We start from the raw sequence: 26,397 nt of genomic DNA, 5'->3' as shown, positions 1-26,397 counted from the left end.
AAATGTTATTTTATATTGTCGATTATGTTAATACAATATAACTAATACAATTGGGGTGGTTGTATTTATTATCCCTGCTCTTCTATTGAGGTTTATATCACAAAGTCACGTCTCACCTAGACAAAGTATTGACTCAAATTTTGACCTGATACTCAAGATTCAATCCATCCCCTGAGCAAGCAGGCATGCAGGCTCTATTAGATAAATGGTATAAAATTAATTCAGCAGTTTTAAAGTATATAAGTGTTGTAGCCTATTAATAATCTAATGTTTAGCAGAGTAGAAGTAATATATCAAAACATGGAAATACTTAAGTAAAGTGAAAGTACAGTGGAATCCCATTTTGATGAGAGCCATTTCTATTGGCCTGCGTGGGGTCCTGTGGATGGTTCAGAAACGTGTCTGCAGTGTCATCATGGAAGGCATGAGGTTTGGCCATTTCTAGAGGCCATTTCAAACAACTATGTTTATTGATGTGAGACCTTCTTTTTCAGCATCTAACTTGGCGAGCGACTTTTGGTATAGGCCTACTTATAGAAAAGCGCTATATAAATTTGAGTTATTAGTAGGCCTAGTAGTAGCCTAGTATTTTCCTGGTATAGAGCTGGTATGCGCATGCTTAAAGTGAATGGCACATCGAGTGGCAAATCGAGTGGCAAAGCAACATGCAAAGTCATGAGTTTAACATTGTTTAATGTTGTTTAATGCAATCAGATGGGACTTTTCTGTGTGGATATACTGTATGGGCTGTCAAGGCCAGAAAGTAGTTTTTGCCACTCAGTAGGCGTTCCTGCATAACTTCCTGGTTTGATGATGATGTCACACGCATACCCTCTATAGACTTGACTAGAGTGGCGCATATTTCATTCCCCTGAAGAGATATTTGTCTTGAAGAAAATTCAATTTAGCAAAACATGGAATGCATAATGTGGTAAATTTAATTAAATAAATAATGTGGTTCGACTTTGATGTCATGTTTCCACAATGGCACACATATACTTACACCTTAATTGTACACTACACGGACGGCCTTACTTACTAAGACAAAATAATGTTTTGTAAATTGACAATAGCATGGTGTGTTATGTCAAAAAGGAGCTCATGGTGTCGCTATCCACTAAGGAAGGAAGATAGATGCAGGTCATTATTTCTCACGTTTGCGTTGACGATGTAAGGCGTACGTTATTCCTTGTGGTGTGCGTTGACGAGCATGCGATAGTCATTTTTGTTATGTGCTGAACCAAATACAGTTGCCGGATAGTATTTCTTCTTGTATCTTTATTTGGCCTTTTCTTACAACAAGATGGTGAACCGTGGATTTGTCTTGCACGGCGTTGCCTTTCTTTTCCTGAACCTGAATTTCGGCTATGGAGACGTGAGCTACAGTATTCCAGAGGAGATGAAACGCGGATCTGTTATTGGAAATATTGCCAAGGATCTGGGCTTGCCAACAAACCAACTATCATTGCGCAAAGCTAGGATTGATACCGAAGGGAATGGCAAACGGTATTGTGACATTAATCTGAGCACCGGGGATTTGATCGCTGCCGACAGGATTGATAGAGAGGGCCTTTGTGGCAAGAAGGCGTTGTGTGTTTTAAAAGAGGAACTTGTGCTGGAGAATCCTTTAGAACTGCATAGCATCAGTGTTCGTGTTCAAGATATAAACGATAACTCGCCACAGTTTACTGAGGACTTAATTTCATTTGAAATAAGAGAATCAGCTGCCAAAGGGTCTCGATTTCCTTTAAATGAAGCCTTTGATGCCGATATCGGGACCAACGCTGTGCAAACCTATACTTTACAAATGAATGAGCATTTCACCATTCATTTGGATACCGGTGGCTCTGGACGCACACGCAGTGAATTGGTTCTGGTAAAAGAATTAGACAGAGAACAAGAAAGTGAATTAGAGTTATTACTCTCAGCATTAGATGGAGGCGATCCACAGAGATCAGGTACTGTAATAATACACGTCACTGTACTTGATGCTAATGATAACGCCCCTGTGTTTAGCCAGGCCGTGTATAAAGTCAGCCTACCAGAAAACTCTCCCCTGGATACTGTAGTTGCTACAGTGAGTGCAACTGATGCAGATGAAGGACCCAATGGCGATATAACATACTACTTTGATCATCTGACTGATGAATTTGTCGGTTTATTCTCACTTGATCATAAGACAGGGGAGATACGAGTCACTGGTTCTATTGATTATGAGAATGAGTCATCATATGAACTGCGAATTAGAGCAAAGGATACAGCAGGGCTTACATCGTATTGTACAGTAATACTAGATATAACGGATATAAATGACAACCCACCTATGATCCATTTGAAATCGCTGGCCAGTTCCATACCAGAGAATGTGCCATCTGGTACAGAGGTGGGCATTATCAATGTGCAAGACAGAGACTCAGATAATAATAAACAGGTCTGGTGCTCCATTCAGCAAAACGTTCCTTTTAAGCTTGTTCCTTCAATCAAACATTATTATTCTCTACTCACTACGGGAGAGCTTGACCGTGAACTAATGTCAGATTACAACATTACATTCACTGCCACTGACGAGGGCTCTCCACCTCTGTCATCTTCTAAAACTATTCATTTATCAGTAAGTGATGTGAATGACAATCCACCTGTGTTTAAGGAACAGTCCTACAGCACCTACATAACTGAAAATAATAAACCTGGTTCAACTTTATGTTCTGTTACTGCCATAGACCCAGACTGGAGACAAAATGGAACAGTGATTTATTCTCTCTTGCCTGGTGAGGTGAAAGGTGCCCCGGTGTCTTCCTATATATCCATTAATGGAGACACCGGGGTGATTCATGCGGTGAGGTCCTTTGATTATGAACAGTTCAGGAGCTTTAAAGTCCACATTATGGCCAGAGACAACGGTTCTCCTCCGCTCAGTAGCAATGTGACAGTCAGTGTCTTCATAACGGATGTGAATGACAACTCTCCTCAGATACTGTACCCCTCCTCGGAGGGCAACTCTTTCATGACTGAGCTGATCCCAAAAGCAGCCCAGGGGCGCTCTCTTGTTTCGAAGGTGATAGCAGTAGATGCAGACTCTGGACAGAACGCCTGGTTGTCTTATCATATTGTCAAATCCACTGATCCAGGCCTTTTCAATATTGGTCTCCACAGCGGAGAGATCAGGACAGAGAGAGACATTTCTGAAAGTGACAGCATGAAACAGAGCCTTATTGTTGCAGTGAAAGATAATGGACACCCTTCTCTCTCTGCCACCTGTTCCTTGTATTTACTTATTTCTGATAACTTGGCAGAAGTTCCTGAACTAAAAGATATGTCTTTTGATGAGAACAATTCTAAAATGACCTCTTATCTGATCATAGCTCTCGTGTCCGTGTCCACTTTTTTCCTAACCTTCATTATTGTCATCCTGGGTGTGAAGTTTTGTCACAGAAGAAAGCCCAGACTGTTGTTTGATGGAGCAGTTGCCATCCCCAGTGCTTATCTCCCTCCAACTTATGCAGAGGTTGATGGCACAGGAACTTTACGCAGCACTTACAATTATGACGGCTACATGACAACAGGTTCCCGAACCAGTGACTTTAAGTTTGTCAGCTCATACAATGACAACACACTCCCTGCTGACCAGACTCTGAGAAAAACTCCCACAGACTTTGCAGCATTTGGAGATTCTGATTCTTCCCCTGAGGTAGGAACCTTGAGTCCCAGCTGTTAAGTGTTATATAACTGAGTCAATATTGTGATTAGTTTTCATCAGTTAATATCCTTCATGTTACTTTTTCATTTGCCTCAGATTAACACCCTTTTCAGCATATGCTTTTACAGTATGAGTGCACTGTACTGTACTGTACTGTTTATTTTTTTCTGTTGATTATTTTCCAAATTGGATGCCCTGAATTCCTATAACCATCTCTAGCGACTGTAGTGGACGGGTGTCCACACTATTGTCTCAAATGGCCTCATTTTCGTTCATGCTTTTGTGTTGTCGGACTTGTCGCTGTCCCTGGTTCTGAAGTGCACTCGTATGTCTTTATGAGTCATACTGTGTTTTGATTTGTTCACATAATTTTCATCATTGAAAGAAAGGTATTGGTTAGACATCTCCTGATGTGTTATTCAGGGATATTATGGGCTAATAATGGGCTATATCTCGTGTCACCTTTAACCCTTATCTCTAAACTTTTTACTGTTTTAAAAAAACCCTTTTAAAATAGTTAAAATAGCTGATCTACAAGCTCACAATGTGTAGTAGATGCAGATCGGCTAGTTGAACTATTTTAAAATGATTTTCAAAATAGTAAGCGCAAGATGGATCCCAATATGTTTGTCACTGATGTTTCAGTCTAATTTCTGAAGAAAACTCAGTACATGGGTATGGCCCGGGTTATGTACACGCGCACACACACACACACACACACACACACACACACACACACACACACACACACACACACACACACACACACACACACACACACACACACACACACACACACACACACACACACACACACACTTTATTGTTGGTTTTGCAGGGGACAATATTGTTTTGATTTGTATATGACGTGTGACGTTTAGCAAGCATGCAATTAAGACAGATATAGTGCTTTTTTGGTCACGCTTAAACTTATAAGTGTAAGCCAATACCGGATTCTGTGTGTTGAGGTTGCTCTAAACTCTTCATGTAAATAGCAGAGGTTGATTTAAGTGAAGTTTAGCCTGCCAAAAATATGGGAAAACGTGGTGAAATTCAATGTCACATACTGTGCGTGTGTCAATGAGACGGTATAGTTTATCAGGTAGTGGAACTTGAGACATGCGGCACCTGAGAGACAATTTGAAGTAAATATTTAATAATCACTGACATCCATTCCAAATTGTTTATTTTATAATAAGCAACTTAACACAAGTATACCGATTGTTCTGATGTATTTCATTTTTGATTACTTATAGTGCATAGCATTAGTATATTATTGTAGTTCTATAAGCTGATTTGTTCATCATAGGGTGACGTGGGAATATTGGTTTTGGTTTTAACGCGTTGTCAGTCTCAGTCACGCTTCCTTATACTGTGTAAGATTTTGCACTGCACTATCTGAACGGGTCTCATGGTGTCGCTATAGGCTGTACCAATGAAGCTAGAACGTATATCCAGTTATCCACCCTCTCTGCCCTTTTGTGTCGACGCAGACGAAGCTTAAATCCTGCATGGCGTTGTGCTACTTGCCATTGAAGAAGTTAAACCTGGTGTTTGTTTGTTCATATTGAGGTAAAAGGTAATGTTTTGAAACCATACAGCTTGCGGATTTGGAGGACTTTGTCGTTGTATAGCGATGGGAGACACTACGGACACCAGATTGGTGTTGCCTTTCCACGGCGTTGCTTTTATTTTTCTTGTCCTGCAATCTGTCTGTGGAGACATAAGCTACTCGATCCCGGAAGAAATGGAACGTGGATCTGTGGTTGGAAATATAGCCAAGGATCTTGGGCTTGAATTGGGAACATTTTTCGCTCGTAAGCCCCGCATTGATACGGAAGGTGTCAACATACAGTATTGTGGTATTAATCTGAATACTGGAGACTTGATTGTTGCCGAGAGGATTGACAGAGAGGGGCTTTGTGGAAAAAAGGCATCTTGTGTTCTGAAACAGGAACTTGTGCTTGAAAATCCTTTAGAGCTGCATCGCATCAGTATCATTGTTCAAGATATTAATGACAACAGCCCACAATTTAAACAGGAATTACTGAAATTTGAAATACGCGAATCAGCTGACAAAGGCGCCCGTTTTCTTCTAGATGAGGCTCACGATGCGGATATCGGAATTAATGCTGTTCAGGAATACATTCTTCAAATAAATGAGCATTTCAAGTTGAATGTAAATACGAAGGGAGGTGGGCGAAAATATGGAGAATTGATTTTAGAAAAGGAATTGGACAGAGAAGAAAAACAGGAGGCGACATTATTGCTAACTGCTATAGATGGCGGTTCTCCTCGAAGATCAGGTACTGTAGTCATACACGTTACTGTACTCGACGCTAATGATAACGCCCCAGTGTTTAGCCAAGCAGTTTATAAAGTCAGTCTGCCTGAAAACTCTTCTCGAGATACTGTAGTGGTTAAAGTGAGTGCTACTGATGCAGACGAGGGGATTAATGGAGACGTAATGTATGGCTTTGATCACGTTTCTGATGAGAATAGCGATGCATTTTTTCTGGACCCTAAAACAGGAGAGGTAAAAGTGACAGGAGATCTCGACTATGAGAAAGAATCTTCATATGAAATGCAGATTAGCGCCAAAGATAGTCTCGGACTGGCGACATATGCTACGCTGGTGATTGACGTAATTGATATAAATGATAATGCCCCTGTTATATATCAAAAATCCTTAACTAACCCCATACCAGAGAATGTACCACCTGATACAGAGGTTGGCATCATAAATGTGCAGGATAGAGACTCAGGGAATAACAGACAGGTCCGCTGCTCCATTCGGCAAGATGTTCCTTTTATGCTTGTTCCATCTATTAAAAACTATTATTCTCTAGTAACTACTGCACAGCTGGACAGAGAATTAGTGTCTGATTACAACATTACAATCACTGCCACTGACGAGGGCTCTCCACCTCTATCATCCTCGAAAACTATTTGGTTGTCAGTAGGTGACATCAATGACAACCCACCTGTTTTTGAGGAACAGTCCTACAGCGCCTACGTGACTGAGAACAACAAACCCGGCTCTACTTTATGTTCTATCAGTGCTCGAGACCCAGACTGGAGACAAAATGGTACAGTGATTTATTCACTCTTTCCTGGTGAGTTGAACGGTGCCCCAGTGTCCTCTTATCTCTCTCTTAACGGAGACACAGGAGTGATCCACGCTGTGAGGTCCTTTGACTATGAACAATTTAGGAGCTTTAAAGTCAGTGTTCTGGCCAGAGACAACGGGTCTCCTCCACTCAGCAGCAATGTCACTGTCACTGTGTTTATAATGGATGTGAATGACAACGCTCCTCAAATACTGTACCCCGCCCCAGAGGGCAACTCCTTCATGACTGAGCTGGTCCCCAAAGCTGCACACAGGGGCTCTCTGGTGTCCAAGGTGATAGCAGTGGACGCAGACTCTGGACAGAATGCCTGGCTATCATATCATATTGTTAAATCCACTGATCCAGGACTTTTTAATATTGATCTTCACAGTGGAGAGATCAGGACACAGAGGGACATTTCTGAATCTGACAGCATGAAACAGAACCTAATTGTGATTGTGAAAGATAACGGAGAGCCATCTCTCTCTGCGACCTGTGCCATGTATTTACTGGTTTCTGACAACTTGGCTGAAGTGCCAGAACTGAAAGACATGTCTTATGATGAGAATAATTCAAAACTGACTTCATATCTCATCATTGCGTTGGTTTCTGTTACTACCTTCTTCCTGACCTTCATCATTATCATCCTGGGCGTGAGGTTTTGTCGCAGGAGAAAGCCCAGACTGTTGTTTGATGGAGCTGTTGCCATCCCCAGCGCTTATCTCCCTCCTAACTATGCAGAGGTTGATGCCACAGGAACTTTACGCAGCACCTACAATTATGACAAATACTTGACAACGGGTTCTAGAACCAGTGATTTTAAATTTCTCAGTTCCTATCATGACAACACTCTGCCTGCAGACCAGACTCTGAGGAAAACTCCGACCGACTTTGCTGAGACATTTGGAGATTCCGATAGTTCTCCTGAGGTATGAAGCCGTAGTCCAAACTTGTATGGCTTATAAACTGGCTTGCCATCAGCCATTGTTATTTACCCTGGTGTCTAGATTAGGCATCTATAGTTTACTTTTGTGCATAGCATTTCACATCTATGTGAAATAGCACATTATTTAATGGCTTAAATCTCTTCAACCACATGAACCGTATCCTTATTCTGGGATATTTAAGTGTTTGACTTACAGTAGTTGATTTTGGCACATCTATTCTCATATTTGATTAATAGCTCTGTGTGGCTTAGCAAGAGCTGTGTTTAGTAACTTCAACTTAAGAAACTCCTTCAATATGTTTAATTCAAGGTTGCATGGAATTTTGTTGTGCATGTCACATGTAATGCATGAGCATTGCATTTCATGCAGGTGCTGAAAACCTTTTTACATTATATATTTTTTTCTCATTTTTTGATCCACAAAATAAATCAGTTGCTCACAGCTTTCATTTTTTCTACTGAATTACCTAGGAAATGTCTATGCTTTGTTGTCTGTGTATTTGTTTGTGTGAAACACTTTCCCGTATTGTCGCTGTCCTTGGTGCTGAATTGTACTCTAGCTTGTGCTGCCTCTGAGGAGCAATGCAGCTCTGATGTTCATTGGAAGCATGTACATTGGAAGACAGCCTTTTGTTCATTTTATAACACTCTTTTCATGGTTATGCGTAGGCCTACAGATAAGCTTACTTGCACAGCAACATAATTAGCACTAGCAATCACGCATATTATTATTACTATTAATAATAATGGAAATTATATACAATACAAATTTGTTTCTCTTTTTTCTGGCTTGTCATATTTTACATAATTAACTGGAGCCCCCAAGCTGAGAGATGAACCATGCCATTTTTAACCATGCCATTTTGTGTTATGTTATGGAGTCCAACTCATTCTCATTGTGATGCATAACTGAAAGTACATAGCATCTCTTATGCAAGTTCAGCGTTATGCGTTAATGTAAGTGGTATAGGCTGTAGACATTAGAACGTTAGATTTAAAGGCATCTAAAGTATATTTGAATGGATCATGCTGGCTTGATTATATTTTTGTGTTTACTTTGAATGAAATAACGTTTTGCAGCTTGTTATGTCTCAGATACACTCATGGTGTCGCTATGCACCTGCATGCACCAAGTGACATGAATTAGCTAAGTCTGCCTATATTGCATGAAGACTGTAGTAGTGGAATACACAGCTTTTATTGTGGTGAAGAGGAGACGCGTCTTTGTGGTGATTCTGCATAATTGGAGCAAATCGAGGAAGTTGGATACTTTTTTTAAACGCAGTAGCGGATATATATAATAGCCTGCTTTCTGGTTTTGACGATGGGAGAGAGCATATTTTGTTTCAGTTTCCTTGGCGTTGCTTTTACGTTTCTTGTGCTACATTCTGGCTATGGGGACATAAGCTACTCGATCCCCGAGGAGATGAAACGTGGATCTGTGATTGGAAATATAGCCAAGGATCTTGAACTTGAATCGGGAAGACTGTCCGCTCGTAAGGCCCGTATAGATACGGAAGGTAACAACATTCAGTATTGTGGCGTCGATCTCAATACCGGCAATTTGATTGTTGCTGAGAGGATTGACAGGGAGGGCCTTTGTGCTAAAAAGTCATCGTGTGTTTTGAAACAGGAACTTGTGTTAGAAAACCCATTAGAATTGCACCGCATTAGTATCAGTATTCAAGATATCAATGACAACTCGCCACAATTTAAAGAGGACTTGATACAAATAGAAATTAACGAAATCGCCCCAAAAGGTGCACGTTTTCTTCTTAAAGAGGCGCATGATGCGGACATCGGAGTGAATGCAGTCCAGGATTACTCGCTTCAAAAAAATGCCTATTTCACATTAAATATAAACACAAAAGGCCTTGGACGAAAATACGGCGAATTAATATTAGAAAAAGAATTAGACAGAGAAGAAACGCAAAATGTGAGGTTATTGTTTACTGCTGTAGATGGAGGTTCCCCTCAAAGATCAGGTACTGTAATCATACAAATCAACGTACTAGATGCTAATGATAACGCCCCAGTGTTTAGCCAGGGTGTATATAAAGCCTCTCTGCCTGAAAACTCTCCTCTGGGTACTGTAGTATCTACAGTGAGCGCTACTGATGCAGACGAAGGAATTAATGGTGAAGTTACCTATGGGTTTGATCATATTTCAGTTGACAGTATTAACGTATTTTCTCTAAACCCTACAACAGGAGAGGTTAGCGTAATTGGCCCTATTGATTATGAGAAAGAGTCTTCCTATGAAATGCAAATTAGCGCCAAAGACGGTCTCCGGTTGGAATCATATGCAACACTGATAATTGATATAATCGATATAAATGATAACGCCCCTGTGGTCTATATAAAGTCATTGAATAACCCTATAGCAGAGAATGTGCCAACTGGCACAGAGGTGGGCATCATTAACGTGCAGGATAGAGACTCTGATAAGAACCGACAGGTTCGCTGCTCCATTCAACAAAACGTTCCCTTTAAGCTCGTTCCATCAATTAATAAATACTATTCTCTAGTGACCACCTCAACTCTTGATCGTGAACTAGTGTCAGATTACAATATTACAATCACTGCCACTGATGAGGGCGACCCCCCTCTGGCCTCCTCTAAATCGATTCAGTTATCAGTCGGTGACGTCAACGACAACCCACCTGTGTTTGAGGGAGAGTACAGGGCCTACGTTGCGGAAAATAACAAACCTGGTTCTACTTTATGTTCCGTTACTGCACGAGATCCAGACTGGAGACAAAACGGAACCGTGATTTATTCACTTTTACCTGGTGAGGTCAATGGCTCTCCGGCCTCTTCCTATCTCTCCATTAATGGAGACACAGGGGTTATCCACGCTGTGAGATCATTTGATTATGAACATTTCAGGAGTTTTAAAGTCCATGTGATAGCCAGAGACAATGGTTCTCCTCCTCTCAGTAGCAACGTGACTGTCAGTGTTTTCATAACGGATGTGAATGACAACTCTCCTCAGATACTGTACCCGGGCCCAGAGGGCAACTCTCTTATGACAGAGCTGGTTCCAAAAGCAGCCCAGAGGGGCTCTGTAGTGTCCAAAGTAATAGCAGTAGATGCAGACTCTGGACAGAATGCATGGCTGTCGTATCAAATTGTCAAATCCACTGACCCAGGACTTTTCACTATTGGTCTCCACAGTGGAGAGCTCAGGATACAGCGGGACATTTCTGAAAGTGACATCATGAAACAGAACCTTATTATTTCAGTGAAAGATAACGGACTGCCTTCTCTCTCTGCTACATGCCCCATATATTTACTTATTTCTGATAACTTGGCTGAAGTGCCAGAACTGAAAGACATGTCGTATGACGAGAACAACTCTAAACTGACCTCCTATCTGATCGTCGCACTGGTGTCTGTATCCACTTTTTTTCTGACCTTCATTATTGTCATCCTGGGTGTGAAGTTTTGTCGCAGGAGAAAGCCCAGACTGTTGTTTGATGGAGCGGTTGCCATTCCCAGCGCATATCTCCCTCCTAATTACGCAGATGTTGATTGCACAGGAACTTTACGCAGCAATTACAATTATGACGCCTATTTGACTACAGGTTCTAGAACCAGTGACTTTAAGTTCATCACACCTTACAATGACAACACATTACCTGCTGACCAGACTCTGAGAAAAACTCCAACTGACTTTGAGGAGGTATTTGGAGACATCGATAGTTCCCCCGAGGTAGGAACCTGCACCTCACACTCATCCAACCAACTCCAAATAACTTTACCCGTCAGCACTTTGTTTGTTCCACTCTGTAGGCTATAAGAGCTATTCTTGATTGATATTTTCACCTGTATTATTCTACAGGTATATTTGGCCGAGACGCGGTAAGCAACATATCGCTTATACACATTTCAATTAATGTGGAAGTTGTACACTTGTTGTGCGTAAAAATAACTATTCAGTCAGTTTTAAAGTTTTATTTGAGTATCTCTGCAAGTAAAAGCCATTAGCCTAGAAACAAAAATCTGAACCTTTTGTTCTAAGAAAAGGCATAATAGCTTGGACGTGAGACATAATCGATCCTTTACGCATGTCCATCTTGCATATAAGGGCATAAGCCCGCTTTTCAAACTGAAATTCATTTAAAAACTGTTGAGTTGAGCTTCCATATTTGAGCATTGTAAATATATCAATTTGTATTATTTATATGTTATTTTATTTTAATTGTATATTAATCTCGCAACGGGACATCTAAGGCCAACTCTGTGTGCTGTTTTAAATCATGGTTGTCCGCACTTCTTCTCTTATTGGTCTGATATTGAAAATTAGTGCATTTGGGGGGGGGGGGGGGGGGGGGCTGCTCTATTAATTTTAACTGGTTGATTAATTAAACCGTATGCCCTGCAGAGTTGTCTTGATATAGGCTATAAAATGTTATCCGGCCAAAGAAATGTGAAGATCCTCCCTCAGTGAGGATCTTCACATTTCTTTGGCCGGATAACATCCCTCACAGAGGGACCCTCACTATAATATTTATTTTCCTCTTTTCATCATGATTTATTTCTCTTTAATGCTTAAGTTAGCAACGTTATTATTTGTATATGCTGTTGTTGCTGGCCGGAATGATTCCGTTTTTGAACCTCACCTCCAGTCATTGTATAGTAGCTATATTTCCCTCAATGTATCGGGATAAAGTTTGTCGGTGGCCTTTGCTTCTGTTTTTTCCAAACCACATGTTTTACAGTAGCCAGTGTGGCAAGTGCAGGGCCCATTATTCTGTTTATTTGCAAAAGGCGAGAGCCTTAATGTGTTGACGTCTCTCTCTCTTGGTGCAATGTTTCAGCTTAAAATAATTGATTTGACTTTATATATACATAGCCTATATAACCTATAGTAGCCTATAAGCCTACCATTTATCCAAGTCCACTTAACATAAAAGCATGCCCTGTGTATAAAATAATAAAAACAAGTGACTGATGCATTCACCGGAATATTTGACAGACTGTATACATCGTCATAATCATTAATATTCTCATGCATTTAATTACTGTAATTGCCTAATAGGCGTACTGCTAGGTGTTTTGTTATGTGTGTATTTGCATAAGAGAGGTGTTACGTTAATGTAGGCGATATATTTGATTATTTTACTTGGAAGAAATATGTCTTTGAGGTATTCTTTTAACTTGAGTCTGTTGTGTTATTTCGTAACTCTACTCACGGTGTCGCTATGTGCCAGTTTACGTAGACTTTCCTTCACAGTTCGGTGCAGTGTAGACGAATACAAAGTCTGTGTTGCTGCTGGCCAGCGAGAAGCTAACAGTCACACTGGATAACTGTTCACGTTCGGGCTAGGCTGTCAAGATAATATATATTATTGTTTCGTCTTAACGAGAAGGAAGGGCTTCCTTTTACGCACCACATCACGACAATGGCGCTGAATGGATTTATCTTTCAAATTGGAATATTTGTTTTTCTGTTTCTCGCGTGGCATGCTGCTTATGGAGACATAAGCTATACATTGTCAGAGGAGATGAAACGCGGATCTGTTATTGGAAATGCAGCCAAGGATCTTGGGCTTGAGACGAGCAAACTCTCCACTAGGAAGGCGCGTATTGACACGAACAAGTATGACAAACGGTATTGTGACATAAACCTAAACAACGGAGACTTGATTGTTGCAGAGAGAATTGACAGAGAGGGGCTTTGTGGAGAAAAGTCGTCTTGCGTTATGAAATATGAACTCGTGCTTGAGAATCCTTTAGAGCTACATCGCATTAGTCTTCATGTTCAAGATATCAATGACAACTCCCCGCAATTTATGGAAGATTTGATCAAATTAGAAATTCGTGAGTCAGCATACAAAGGAGCTCGTTTCTTGATAGAGGAAGCCCATGACGCCGATGTAGGCCAAAATGCAATTCAGAAATACACCTTGCAGATAAATGATAATTTCATTTTGTCTGTCGATGGCAGTACTGTCGAACTGGTCCTTGATAAAGACCTTGATCGTGAGAAACAAAATGATATAAATTTGGTTCTGACAGCTCTAGATGGTGGTTCTCCTCAAAGATCAGGTACTGTAGTCATACACGTCAATGTGCTGGATGCTAATGATAACGCCCCAGTGTTTAGTGAGGCCGTCTATAAAGCCAGTCTGTCTGAAAATGCTCCTCTGGATACTATAGTCGTTAGAGTGAGTGCTACTGATGCAGACGAGGGTCTGAATGGAGATATAACGTATGATTTTGGACACGTTTCAGAAGAGGTAAAGAAATTGTTTACTATTGACCGTAAAACGGGAGAAATACGTGTAATTGGAAATGTTGACTTTGAAACAGTCACATCATTTGAATTGCGTGTGAGAGCAAAAGATGGTTTAGGTCTATCCTCAAACACAAAGGTGGTCATTACTATCACAGATGTTAATGATAACTCTCCCGTGATTCATTTAAAATCGTTGAACGATCCCGTTCCGGAGAATGTGCCACCTGGTACAGAGGTGGGCGTCATTAACGTTCAGGATAGAGACTATGAGAAAAACCAACAAGTGCTGTGCTCCATTCAACAAAACGTTCCTTTTAAACTAGTTCCATCCATCAAAAACTATTATTCGCTGGTGACCACCGGACACCTGGACCGTGAACTAGTGTCAGATTACAACATTACAATCACAGCCAGTGACGAAGGCTCTCCACCTCTGTCATCTTCTAAAACTATTCAGCTATCAGTGGGTGACATCAACGACAACCCACCTGTGTTTGAGGAAAATAACTACAGCGCCTATGTGACTGAAAATAATAAACCTGGATCCACTTTATGTTCAGTTTCTGCTCGAGATCCAGACTGGAGACAAAATGGAACAGTTGTTTACTCTCTTTTACCTGGTGAGGTCAATGGCTCCCCGGTGTCATCCTACCTGTCCATAAACGGAGACACGGGGATGATCCACACTGCGAGGTCGTTTGATTATGAGCAATTTAGGGGATTTAAGGTCAATGTTATGGCCAGAGACAACGGTTCTCCTCCACTCAGCAGCAACGCAACAGTCCGTGTCTTTGTAACAGATTTGAATGACAACTCTCCTCAGATTCTGTATCCCACATCAGAGAGCAACTCTTTCATGACTGAACTGGTCCCTAAAGCAGCCCAGGGGGGCTCTCTTGTGTCTAAGGTGATAGCAGTGGACGCAGACTCTGGACAGAACGCTTGGTTGTCCTATCATATTGTCAAATCCACTGACCCAGGACTTTTTGCTATTGGTCTCCACAGCGGAGAGATCAGAACACAGCGGGACATTTCTGAAAGTGACAGCATGAAACAAAACCTAATTGTCGCAGTGAAAGATAATGGACAGCCATCTCTCTCTGCCACCTGTGACATATATTTGCTCATTTCTGATAACTTGGCCGAAGTGCCACAATTGAAAGATATGTCTTATGATGAGAACAATTCCAAACTGACGTCTTATCTGATAATAGCGCTGGTTTCTGTCTCCACCTTTTTCCTGACCTTCATCATTGTCATCTTGGGTGTGAGGTTTTGTCGTAGGAGGAAGCCCAGACTGTTGTTTGACGGAGCGGTTGCCATCCCAAGCGCTTATCTCCCTCCTAATTACGCAGATGTTGATGGCACTGGAACTTTACGCAGCACTTACAATTATGACGCCTATTTAACTACTGGATCTAGAACCAGTGACTTCAAGTTTGTCACATCCTATAATGACAACACACTGCCTGCAGACCACACTCTGAAAAAATCTCCAGCTGACTTTGAGGACGTGTTTGGGGACATCGATAGTTCCCCCGAGGTAGGAACCTGCAGCTCAGACGTTCTATTTTATTTTTATTTCTCTCATTATATAACATCACGTAGGGTACTTGTGTGCTTGCTTTTCTCACTTGCCCTTTACATTATAATTAAGAGAGACACGATACACTAACAACCAAACAGCATGGAACGTTGTCCTGCTGTGCGTAATGGCGTTTGTTTGGGTGTAATAGATTCATAATTATTGTCTTGTTTTAAGGTTTTCCATGACAAGTCATTAGTATTAGCCCATGAAAGATATGCAGTCTTTCTAAACGTTGAATCAGGTGGCTGCATGTTCCTATACTACATATACTTGGAGTAGGCATGATGTTTTAATGAGGCTGTGCGTCGGAGCTGTATTTGTTGATAAACGCATGTTGCGCAATATTCAGTTGGTTTGATTGATTACGCACGGCGCACGCACCTTTTTATTGATTTCCTTTTCTTCTTCTTCACCTCTTAAACCCTATTTCATTGACCGGAATCCCAGGGGTTTATACCAGGCCCCAAATATTTATAACATCACCTTGTTTATTAAGACGCACATTTTAGCCCAATTGTTCTCTCCGCAGAATGGGCACTGTAGTCATGAGACTCTGTTTTCCCTGACGTGTTTTACAAAACGTGACTCCACTTTCCCCCGAAAAAGCACTGCTCTCTCTCTCTCTCTCTCTCTCTCTCTCTCTCTCTCTCTCTCTCTCTCTCTCTCTCTCGTCTCACGTTTTGGTTATGGCTCTACGGACTGTTTTGGTTTTGTTTCAGTACCATGGACAGAGAGAAAGAGGGGGGTCTGTCTGTCTGTGTGTCTCTCTGTCTCTCTCTCTCTCTCTCTCTCTCTCTCTCTCTCTCTCTCTCTCTCTCTCACAGAGAGAGACACACACACACACACACACACACACACACACACACACACAGAGAGAGAGCTCTCTGTGTTTCTCTCTCTCTCTCATATATATTTTAAGGGCCCTCCTATAGACACAGGTTTAATGGTTGTTTTTAGTTCAATGTTTGTTGTAAATGTAGGGAAAATGTACGTCATAATGTATAACTCATTACGTCACATGTTCTCTTGATTGTTAATGGCGTTTAATATTTGTGTTGGCACAGTTTGTTTTACATCACCTAATCAACGTGAGTTAGACTTTAATATATTAGCGCCCCTCACTTCACATGCATGGGTCTGCTTTTTTCTCCAATTCAAATAGCTTTATTGGCATGAATGTAACAACTCCAGTATTGCCAAAGCATAAAATGCAGCAATGAAACAAAATATACAAAATATAACAGAAAACAATATCAGTCTCCACCTCAGCTGTGCACAGTGACCCGCACACTCTTTGTTGGAGGTATAAATAAGACTTCTTGGGCTGTATTTTGCGTGTCTTAAGTACCAGGTCTTATTCCCTAACTTGAGTAAACTAAAGACCTGGAGGCGTGATCAATGCCATTTGGCTATTCTGAGTGTCCAAAGAGCATTGACCACGCCTCCAGGTCTTTAGTTTACTCAAGTTAGGGAATAACACCTGGTACTTAAGACACGCAAAATACAGCCCTTGTGTCCTCCTTTCTCCATGGCCAGACTGTGTCGCGCTCTCTCTCTCTCTCTCTCTCTCTCTCTCTCTCTCTCTCTCTCTCTCTCTCTCTCTCTCTCCCTTTCTCTCCCTTCGTTTTATTTATGGCTGGAATCTCTATGGACTGTTTTGGGTCTGCTTCAGTACCATGGACAGCGTCAACGCCGCTCTGCTCTCTCTCTCTCTCTCTCTCTCTCTCTCTCTCTCTCTCTCTCTCTCTCTCTCTCTCTCTCTCTCTCTCTCTCTCTCTCTCTCTCTCTCTCTCTCTCAAACATTGATAGAATGTTATGCAAGTTTAGATGGGATCCTGCCTGGCATGTCTCATATCTGATGTTGGTATTTTTTTGCTCTGCATGAGTATTGTTTATTTGTGGAGTTAAAAATCTCCATAAGGAATTACTTTAATTAAAAAGGCCAGACTGGGGGAACAAAGTGCACATCTCCAGTCTGTTGCCGAACAATCAAAGAGTCTCCCGAGGAGTTCCGAGGTTGCTGACAATAACTCTAATACTTTAAAGGATTATGCTTTTGTTATCGAATACTCCGCTGATGAGCTACTCTTATACCGCCGTCGGCGTCAGCACAGGGATGTGATTTACACGTTGACGCTTTCGTGTGTGTGTGTGTGTGTGTGTGTGTGTGTGTGTGTGTGTGCGCGCGTGCGTGCGCGTGCGCGCTCACATTTTAAGGAAAATGAAGGCACAAAGAATAATGAATTAATAATTTTCATTAAATAATGATTATTATAGTATTAGTAATGCTCAAAATTGCGCACGGCCCTCGCGCGCGTGGGCCCATAACTTACTACCTATAGTACAATTTTGAGGTAGGCCTTAGTATTTTCTGTGTATATACTTTTACTCCACATCTCAGAGACAAATTGTACTTTGACTCCACTTTATTTGAAAACTTTACTTACTATAGGTACTTAGTTTGTATATTTGATTAATATTACAAACATATTAACCACTTTAGTCCAGGTTACATTTCGATATTTTAAAAATAGCCGATTTACAAGCTCACACAATGCGATGCGACGCATTGTGAGCTTGTAGATCAGCTATTTTCAAAAAAATTGAAAACTTGTGAAATAGGACATTCTGCATAATGAGTATATACTTTCTATACTTTAAGTACACTTTTGTACTGTAAGAATTTTGAATTTCGGACTTTTACTTGTAACATTGCAGTATTGATATAGGCTACTTTTACTAAAGTTAAAAATGTGAGTACTTTTATCCATATGATATCACCGTTGTATACAAAACGTTATACCAAACGTCGTAGTGCGCAAAATGATCAACTTCGTCAATAGACTCACAAATGTTAAAAAGCAGCATTTGAGATACCGGTATTTCAATTATGAATGATACTTACACATGATATATTTCGCAAAGTAGGTGACTTTATTTCTCGTGCATGTATATGCACAACAACAACAACAATAATAATAATAGCATGAAATAAACGTATTATTTTTTACCATTATTATTATTATTATTAGTATAGTAGCAGCAGCCTATATATAGTAGTATTTAGACCACTGCTATAGGAATTGTATAGCTTATAGCTGTATCCGACATAATAAGCATTTCCATCAACGCAACTGGTTGTGGTGTTTTTCTTTTTGCATCTTGGTAATCTGGTTTAGGTCTTTGCATAACCTATATCGATGTTACACACTCTACACAGGTATATTGCAGAGAAGGAACTTTTAATGTCTTTGCTAAATTGCTTGCTGCATGGTGTTGTTTCGCAACTCTACTCACGGTGTCGCTATGTGCCAGGCTACAGGCTCCACTCATCGGTGCATGTGTAGAAGAATTAAGCGTTATTTCGGTGTTGCTGCTCACCACCGAGGAAGCAGACACAACAGTGGATAATACAGCTGTCTTTATTCCGTCACTATTTGTTTAAGTGGACAAGTAGGACACCTTCCTTTTTTACGCACACACATCCTTTGATCCTTACGATGGCGCTGGCAGGATTCCTCTTTCAAACGAGTATATCTGTTTTCCTTGCTCTCGCGTGGCATGCTGCTTATGGAGACATTACCTATTCATTTCCCGAGGAGATGAAACGCGGATCTGTTATTGGAAATGCAGCCAAGGATCTTGGGCTGGAGACTAGCAAACTCTCCACCAGGAAGGCGCGTATTGACGCGGACAATGATGATGCACGGTATTGTGACATAAACCTAAACAACGGAGACTTGATTGTTGCAGAGAGAATTGACAGAGAGGGGCTTTGTGGAGAAAAGTCGTCTTGCGTTATGAAATATGAACTCGTGCTTGAGAATCCTTTAGAGCTACATCGCATTAGTCTTCATGTTCAAGATATCAATGACAACTCCCCACAATTTATGGAAGACTTGATTAATTTAGAAATTAGTGAGTCAGCAGACAAAGGAGCTCGTTTCTTGATAGAGGAAGCCCATGACGCCGATGTAGGCCAAAATGCAATTCAGAAATACACCTTGCAGATAAATGATAATTTCATTTTGTCTGTCGATGGCAGTACTGTCGAACTGGTCCTTGATAAAGACCTTGATCGTGAGAAACAAAATGATATAAATTTGGTTCTGACAGCTCTAGATGGTGGTTCTCCTCAAAGATCAGGTACTGTAGTCATACACGTCACTGTGCTGGATGCTAATGATAACGCCCCAGTGTTTAGTGAGACCGTCTATAAAGCCAGTCTGTCTGAAAATGCTCCTTTAGATACTGTAGTCGTTAGAGTGAGTGCTACTGATGCAGACGAGGGACTGAATGGAGATATAACGTATGATTTTGGACACGTTTCAGAAGATGTGAAGAAATTGTTTACTATTGACCGAAAAACAGGTGAAATAAGAGTAGTTGGCAATGTTGACTTTGAAACAGTCAGAATATTTGAATTGCGTGTGAGAGCAAAAGATGGTTTAGGTCTATCCTCAAACACAAAGGTGGTCATTACGATCACAGATGTTAATGATAACTCTCCCGTGATTTATTTAAAGTCTTTGACTAACCCTATAACAGAGAATGTGCCACCTGGTACAGAGGTGGGCATCATTAACGTCCAAGATAGAGACTCTGAGAAAAACAGACAGGTGCGTTGCTCCATTCAACCAAATGTTCCTTTTAAACTAGTTCAATCCATCAAAAACTATTATTCTATAGCAACCTCTGGACTGCTAGACCGTGAATTCGTTTCTGATTATAACATTACAATCACTGCCACTGACGAGGGTTCACCACCTCTGTCCTCCTATAAAACGATTCAGATATCAATAGGTGATGTAAATGACAACCTTCCTGTGTTTGAGGAATTGTCCTATATTGCCTACGTCACTGAAAATAGCAAACCAGGTTCCACTTTATGCACTGTTATTGCTCGAGACCCAGACTGGAGACAAAATGGTACAGTCATTTATTCTCTTTTACCTGGTGAGGTGAACGGGGTCCCAGTCTCCTCCTATCTGTCGGTTAATGGAGACACAGGGGTTATCCACGCTGTGAGGTCATTTGATTATGAACAGTTCAGGAGCTTTAAAGTCCATGTGATAGCCAGAGACAACGGTTCTCCTCCTCTCAGCAGCAATGTGACTGTCAGTGTCTTCATAATGGATGTGAATGACAACTCTCCTCAGATAATTTACCCAGCCCCGGAGGGAAGCTCCTTTATGACTGAGCTGGTCCCCAAAGGAGCGCAAGCAGGCTCTCTGCTTTCCAAGGTGATAGCAGTGGATGCAGATTCTGGACAGAATGCCTGGCTGTCCTATCATATTGTTAAATCCACTGACCCAGGGCTTTTCACTATTGGTCTCCACAGCGGAGAGATCAGGACACAGCGGGACATTTCTGAATCTGACAGCATGAAACAGAACCTCATTGTGTCAGTGAAAGATAATGGACAGCCTTCTCTCTCTGCTACCTGTGCAATGTATTTACTTATTTCTGACAACTTGGCTGAAGTTCCAGAACTGAAAGATATGGCTTATGATGAGAACAATTCTAAACTGACCTCTTATCTAATCATCGCGCTGGTGTCCATGACCACCTTTTTTCTGACCTTCATTATCATCATCCTGGGTGTGAAGTTTTGTCACAGGAGGAAGCCCAGAATGTTGTTTGACGGAGCGGTTGCCATCCCCAGCTCTTATCTCCCTCCTAATTATGCAGAGGTTGATGCTGGCACAGGAACTTTACGTAGCACTTACAATTATGACACGTACCTGACAACCGGTTCTAGAACAAGCGACTTCAAATTCATCACGCCTTACAATGACAACACACTCCCTGCAGACCAGACTCTGAAGAAGAGTCCATCTGACTTTTCAGATGTGTTTGGAGACTCAGAGTTATCAGCTGAGGTAAGACTGATGTTGACAAACAGGGAAAATATATCTATTTTTGAAGGGCGACAGCCCTTCCTATGCACAGCTGTGCGTGCATCCGTGCGTGTGCGTGTGCGTGTGCGTGTGTGTGTGTGTGTGTGTGTGTGTGTGTATTCTGACGCTTGGTTTGAAGTTTTGAACTAGCATATTGTTATGAACTTGTCCTAAAGGATATTCCTTGTAATTGGCTGATTAGAAATCGTTCCTAATGTGCAGCATGCATGGACAGCGTGCGTGCGTGCGTGCGTGCGTGCGTGCGTGCGTGCGAGCATGAGCATGCGTGCATGAGCATATGTGTGCATGTTTTGTTTGCTGTTCTCCAAATGTCAGCAGCATCACTCAGGTCCTCTCATAAGGAGCACATCACTCCACCTGTCCTCATGTACTTTCCTCTTGTCCACTTTGCCTCTGTCTCTGAATACAATGCTTAAAGTTCTCTAAAGTCTGAAATTTATATATTGCACAGAAAGTGTCTGTACTTAGCATGTACTGTGTGTCAGGTTTAGGCTTTTTCTTGTGATTTAGCTCTAACTTGCCTGACTTTTAAAAACGATACCTGCATGTGACTTAATACAAACAGTGGTGGCAGGATTGCAGTTCCATGATGATCATTTGTTACACAATAATGTCATGTACAAGTGTAATGAGGCTCCTGGTCTCTTGGTGGCACTCTTTTATAAAATCTCACTTGGGGGGGGGGGGGGGGGGGGGGAGAGAGAGAGAGAGAGAGAGAGAGAGAGAGAGAGAGAGAGAATGTAATGAAGGCCCTGGTCTCTTGGTGGTGCTCTCTTATAGTCTGACTCTTACATATAGTCGAGCCATCCACAGTGTTATATCCTAACTGTGTCAGTGTTACGAAAGAGAGAGAGAGAGAGAGATAGAGAGAGATATATCATAGCAGTGGTGGGGGCTCACAAGTGAAGCAGGGGGAAGGGAGATCTAAGCTGACAGGCTCACTAGTAGGTCATGCTACACTCTGCTAGAGAAGCAGGGAGAGGGAGGATAAGAACCATTTTCAGCTGGGTATTTCGACATAATATTTAGTATTTGGACGCAATGATGTTGTCGAAAGTATGCTTTGACCTTTTAACTAAAGGACGGAGCATACAACTTCTGTGGTTGCTGCAATTGTCTGTATTCAACCTCCTTTTTGGCACATCCTTTGGAGAGGTTCGTTACACTCTGGCAGAGGAGCTGCAGCGAGGGTCGGTTATCGGCAACGTTGCACAGGATCTAGGACTGAAAACGAGGGAGCTTGCTTTACGCCGAGCCCGGATTGTTGCAGAGGGCGCTCGACAGCTGTTCAAATTAGACACCGAGTCGGGGTCTCTTTTAGTCAGCCAACGAATAGACAGAGAGGAGCTGTGCGCGCAAGCGATTGTCTGCGCCCTGCAGTATCAACTTCTGCTCGAAGATCCGTTGAAAGTGTACAGCCTTGTTATGGATATTCAAGATGTGAATGACAACAGCCCAGCATTTGCAAATGGAGATATTCATCTAGATTTAGTGGAATCAACAATTCTGGGAAGGCGCTTTCCTTTGGAGAGCGCCCATGACCCCGATCTTGGCACAAACACTGTTCGTGAATATAAATTGAGTTTGAATGATCATTTTGCGCTGGAAATAAATAAGCAAATGAACGGTAACACGTACCCGGAGCTAGTCCTTAAAAAGGCTTTGGACCGGGAGACACAAGCTGAATACACATTGACAATGAATGGGGTTGATGGGGGCTCTCCAGCTAGATCTGGAACTGCAAGCATTCACATCCGAGTTTTAGATGCCAATGACAATGTCCCACTTTTCAGCCAAAAAGTTTATAAAGCCTCTGTGCCGGAGAACTCTGCCAGGGGGACTTTGGTGGCGATGTTGAACGCCACAGATTTAGATGAAGGTGTTTATGGAGAGATATCTTACACTTTCAGCCATGTGTCAGACAAAACAAGAGGAGTCATTGAAATTGACTCATTAAGTGGGGAGGTTAGGGTGGCAGGGCCCATTGACTATGAAGAAGCCAGTGTACATGAGCTGGATGTCCAGGCTAAAGATGGCGGCGGTCAGGCCTCGCACTGTAAACTTATAATTGATGTTATTGATGAGAATGACAATGAACCGGTCATAGCAGTGAAGTCGGCCTCTGCCACGGTAGATGAAGATTCCAAACCGGGGACTATGGTGGCTCTGCTTAATGTGTATGATCTTGACACTGGGAATAGTGGCCGGGTTAAGTGTGCCATCTCAGAAAATGTTCCATTTAAGCTAGTGTCAGAGGTAAAAAATTACTACATGTTAGTGACAGACGCTATGCTAGACAGAGAAATGCAGCCGGAGTATAACATTACAGTGACGGCTACCGATGCCGGATTGCCCTCACTGTCCAGTAGAAAGATAATTAAAATCATGGTTAGTGATATCAATGACAACCCCCCCACCTTCATACAGAATGAATACAATGCCCAGGTTTTGGAGAACCAACCCATTGGCACATTTGTAATGAGAGTGCATGCAGAGGATGTTGATGACGGTTCCAATGCTAAAGTACTGTACTCTGTGTCCAGGGCCACCTCACCAGAAATGTCTTCATTCCTATCCATCAACTCAGAAACTGGTGAACTTTTCACCTCACATCCCTTTGACTACGAACAGTTGGTTCATTTCCAAATGCAGGTCACAGCTCAGGATGGGGGTGATCCCTCTCTTTCCAGTAGTTGTACAGTAAACATTTTCATTGGCGATAATAATGATAACTCACCTGTGATCTTATATCCTGTCCAATCCACCGGCTTCATTGCTGAAGACATGGTGCCACTGGGGGCGCCCAAAGGTTACCTGGTTACTAAGGTGGTAGCTGTGGATGCTGACTCTGGGCATAATGCATGGCTGTCTTACAGAATAGTCAAATACACACAGCCTAAACTTTTTACGGTAGGCTTGCATACAGGTGAAATCAGAACTGTCCGACCTTTTTTAGAGGATGATGAAGCAAAACAAACACTGGTTATCTTGGTGAAGGATAACAGCCCAGAATCTCTTTCAGCCACTGCCACAGTCAGTATAGTCATTGGTGATGGCCTGCCTGTTCTTAGTGAACTTTTTGAATTCACAGACGAATCACGGGCCAGTGAGGACTTAACACTCTATTTGATCATCGCTCTGGTCACCATTTCTTCTCTTCTCCTCCTTTTAGTGAGCACAGTCATTTATTTTAAGGTCTGTAGGCATAGTTATGCATACCGTTCAGCCACCTCCAATCTCCCTGTTTTCCCCACAACCTATTTCCCCCCGAGCTACACAGATGTAAGCCGCTGTGGGACCCTCCTGAGCGATGACCGATATGATTCCTTTCTGACCACTGGCTCGTGGAGAGGGGACTTTCGTTTTAGCGGCAATGTAGACACTGACACTCTGAAGAAAAGAAGTGCAGCCTATCAAAAGAACACTTTAAGGCATGCCAGTGCAGACAGGGTATCTAGTCTGAAGGTGAGGCCAGGGGCTCCACAAGCTTGTTATATGATTGAGACTATTTATTAGGGCCCTTGGTCTCATGTACCTTTTTTGGAAATAAATCTAAATTGTGATGGCTATAAACTTTAACTTTTACCTGTGTATGCATGTGTTGAATATTTATTATATATTTTGCATTATTTAACGTTTCAATGTTGGATGCTGGTCTTGGGGAGACACTGTAAGAAAGCATAGATATATTAAACACATTCTGTTTCTGAGTGGTATAGTTGTTTATCAAAGACTGAATACGTTGCTGTTGACACAGGTCTGCATGTACACACTAGACAGATACATTTTAGAGAAGCATTTATACCACCCATCCGTCCATCCATCTGTCTCTCTGTAACAGTAACTTTAAAAAGGTATCCTTTTACAGAAACCTGTACAGTGTATCATTTTCAGCATGTGTTATCCACATAAACCCTTTATACTTAGTTGTCTGGGGTCGGCTCTGTACTTGGTCTGCTCTATTGTCCAAACCAAACCATGCACTTTGCAGAAAATAGCCAATCTACAAGCTCCACAACGTATTGCCTTGCAACGCGAGCTTGTAGATCTGATATTGTTTTGGTTCAAGTGGTTAACGCATTTTTTTATACTGACCTGATGAATATCTTGTGAGTTCGTAACGTTGTCGCAAATAAAATAAATCCTTTGTATACCCGGTTAATGGTGTGTGTGGGCTCTATCTATCTTCATTCTGGTTTCACTGACGATGTGCGTGTAAATAAGCATGCCTTCAAGTGCTCAACATTATCATTAAAAGCCAATGTGTTGATTTAACTCTTGAGAGTGTATAGGTAATGGACCCATAATTCTCAGATTGACACACGTGCTTTTTAGTTCAGATAGATAGATATAGTGATGCTTTACCATGAGTGGAATATCCCATGTTTTACTGCCATGTACTGCACTTGAAATGTGTGATAAAGGTCATTCTGACATTTCCCCCATGTGTTTATACAGTCATTCTATTAATTTTGACATAGTTGAAGGAATGCAGTCCTGGCTGTCTACAGTGTTTGATCATTCATCTGCTTTCTCTCCTTTCGGTTGTGCCCTTTGCAGTGGTGGAAATAGTATACTCACATGTTTTAGTTTAAGTATATCAATACTGCAATGAAGAAACACTCTGTTGCAAGTACAAGTCTGGTATTCAAAACTGACTTGAGTTAAAGTACTCATTATGCAGAATGTTCCATTTCAATTGAATAAAATGTATAAAAATCTATAGCAGATCTACAAACTCACAATGTGTCACATCGCAACCTTGAGATTAGCTAATCTGTATGTATAGTGCTGAAGGTAATGTTTTCAAAGTAAAAGTATAATATAATTTGCATCTGAGATGTATTAGAAATAAATGTATTGAAAATTGGAAATACTCCAATAAACTCAA

The 26,397-nt window shown here is 41.5% G+C and overlaps 4 protein-coding genes across 4 annotated transcripts in view; all 4 read left to right on the top strand.

The window, feature by feature from the left end:
• The first annotated feature begins 1,240 nt into the window (after positions 1–1,240).
• On the top strand, positions 1,241–8,104 carry LOC308322100 (protocadherin gamma-A11-like). The gene is made up of 2 exons (XM_080773298.1): positions 1,241–1,612; positions 5,652–8,104. The coding sequence occupies exons 1-2, from the start codon at positions 1,304–1,306 to the stop codon at positions 7,740–7,742; spliced, it is 2,400 nt and encodes a 799-aa protein (XP_080629424.1). The 5' UTR covers positions 1,241–1,303; the 3' UTR covers positions 7,743–8,104.
• Positions 8,105–9,077: 973 nt separating this feature from the next.
• LOC308322175 (protocadherin beta-15-like) lies at positions 9,078–18,996 on the top strand (the record flags this gene model as incomplete). Its single annotated transcript, XM_080773367.1, has 3 exons — positions 9,078–9,273; positions 13,364–15,561; positions 18,901–18,996. 3 exons carry the CDS (start codon positions 9,078–9,080, stop codon positions 18,994–18,996), a joined length of 2,490 nt encoding a protein of 829 aa, XP_080629493.1.
• An 89-nt stretch (positions 18,997–19,085) lies between these two features.
• Positions 19,086–26,397, top strand: part of LOC308322173 (protocadherin gamma-B4-like) — a gene marked incomplete at both ends in the record, with an annotated part of 149,917 nt that continues 142,605 nt past the window's right edge. The window contains one exon of the mRNA XM_080773365.1: positions 19,086–19,754. Coding sequence (XP_080629491.1) covers positions 19,086–19,754 — 669 coding nt within the window. The remainder of the gene's footprint in view (positions 19,755–26,397) is intronic.
• On the top strand, positions 22,551–25,022 carry LOC308322875 (protocadherin beta-15-like; the record flags this gene model as incomplete). Its single annotated transcript, XM_080774364.1, has 1 exon — positions 22,551–25,022. One exon carries the CDS (start codon positions 22,551–22,553, stop codon positions 25,020–25,022), a length of 2,472 nt encoding a protein of 823 aa, XP_080630490.1.

Source organism: Protomyctophum bolini (genome assembly GCF_963924005.1).
Source record: "Protomyctophum bolini genome assembly, chromosome: 10".
Taxonomy (NCBI): Eukaryota; Metazoa; Chordata; class Actinopteri; order Myctophiformes; family Myctophidae; genus Protomyctophum; species Protomyctophum bolini.
This window is presented reverse-complemented; position numbering and strand designations above follow the sequence as displayed.

Excerpts from the sequence above, each read along its gene's own strand:
- LOC308322100 (XM_080773298.1), top strand. The coding sequence starts at position 1,304 with ATGGTGAACCGTGGATTTGTCTTGCACGGCGTTGCCTTTCTTTTCCTG. Across the intron at positions 1,613-5,651 it reads GTGTTTTAAAAGAGGAACTT|GAACTTGTGCTTGAAAATCC; the intron begins GTGCTGGAGAAT and ends GTTCTGAAACAG.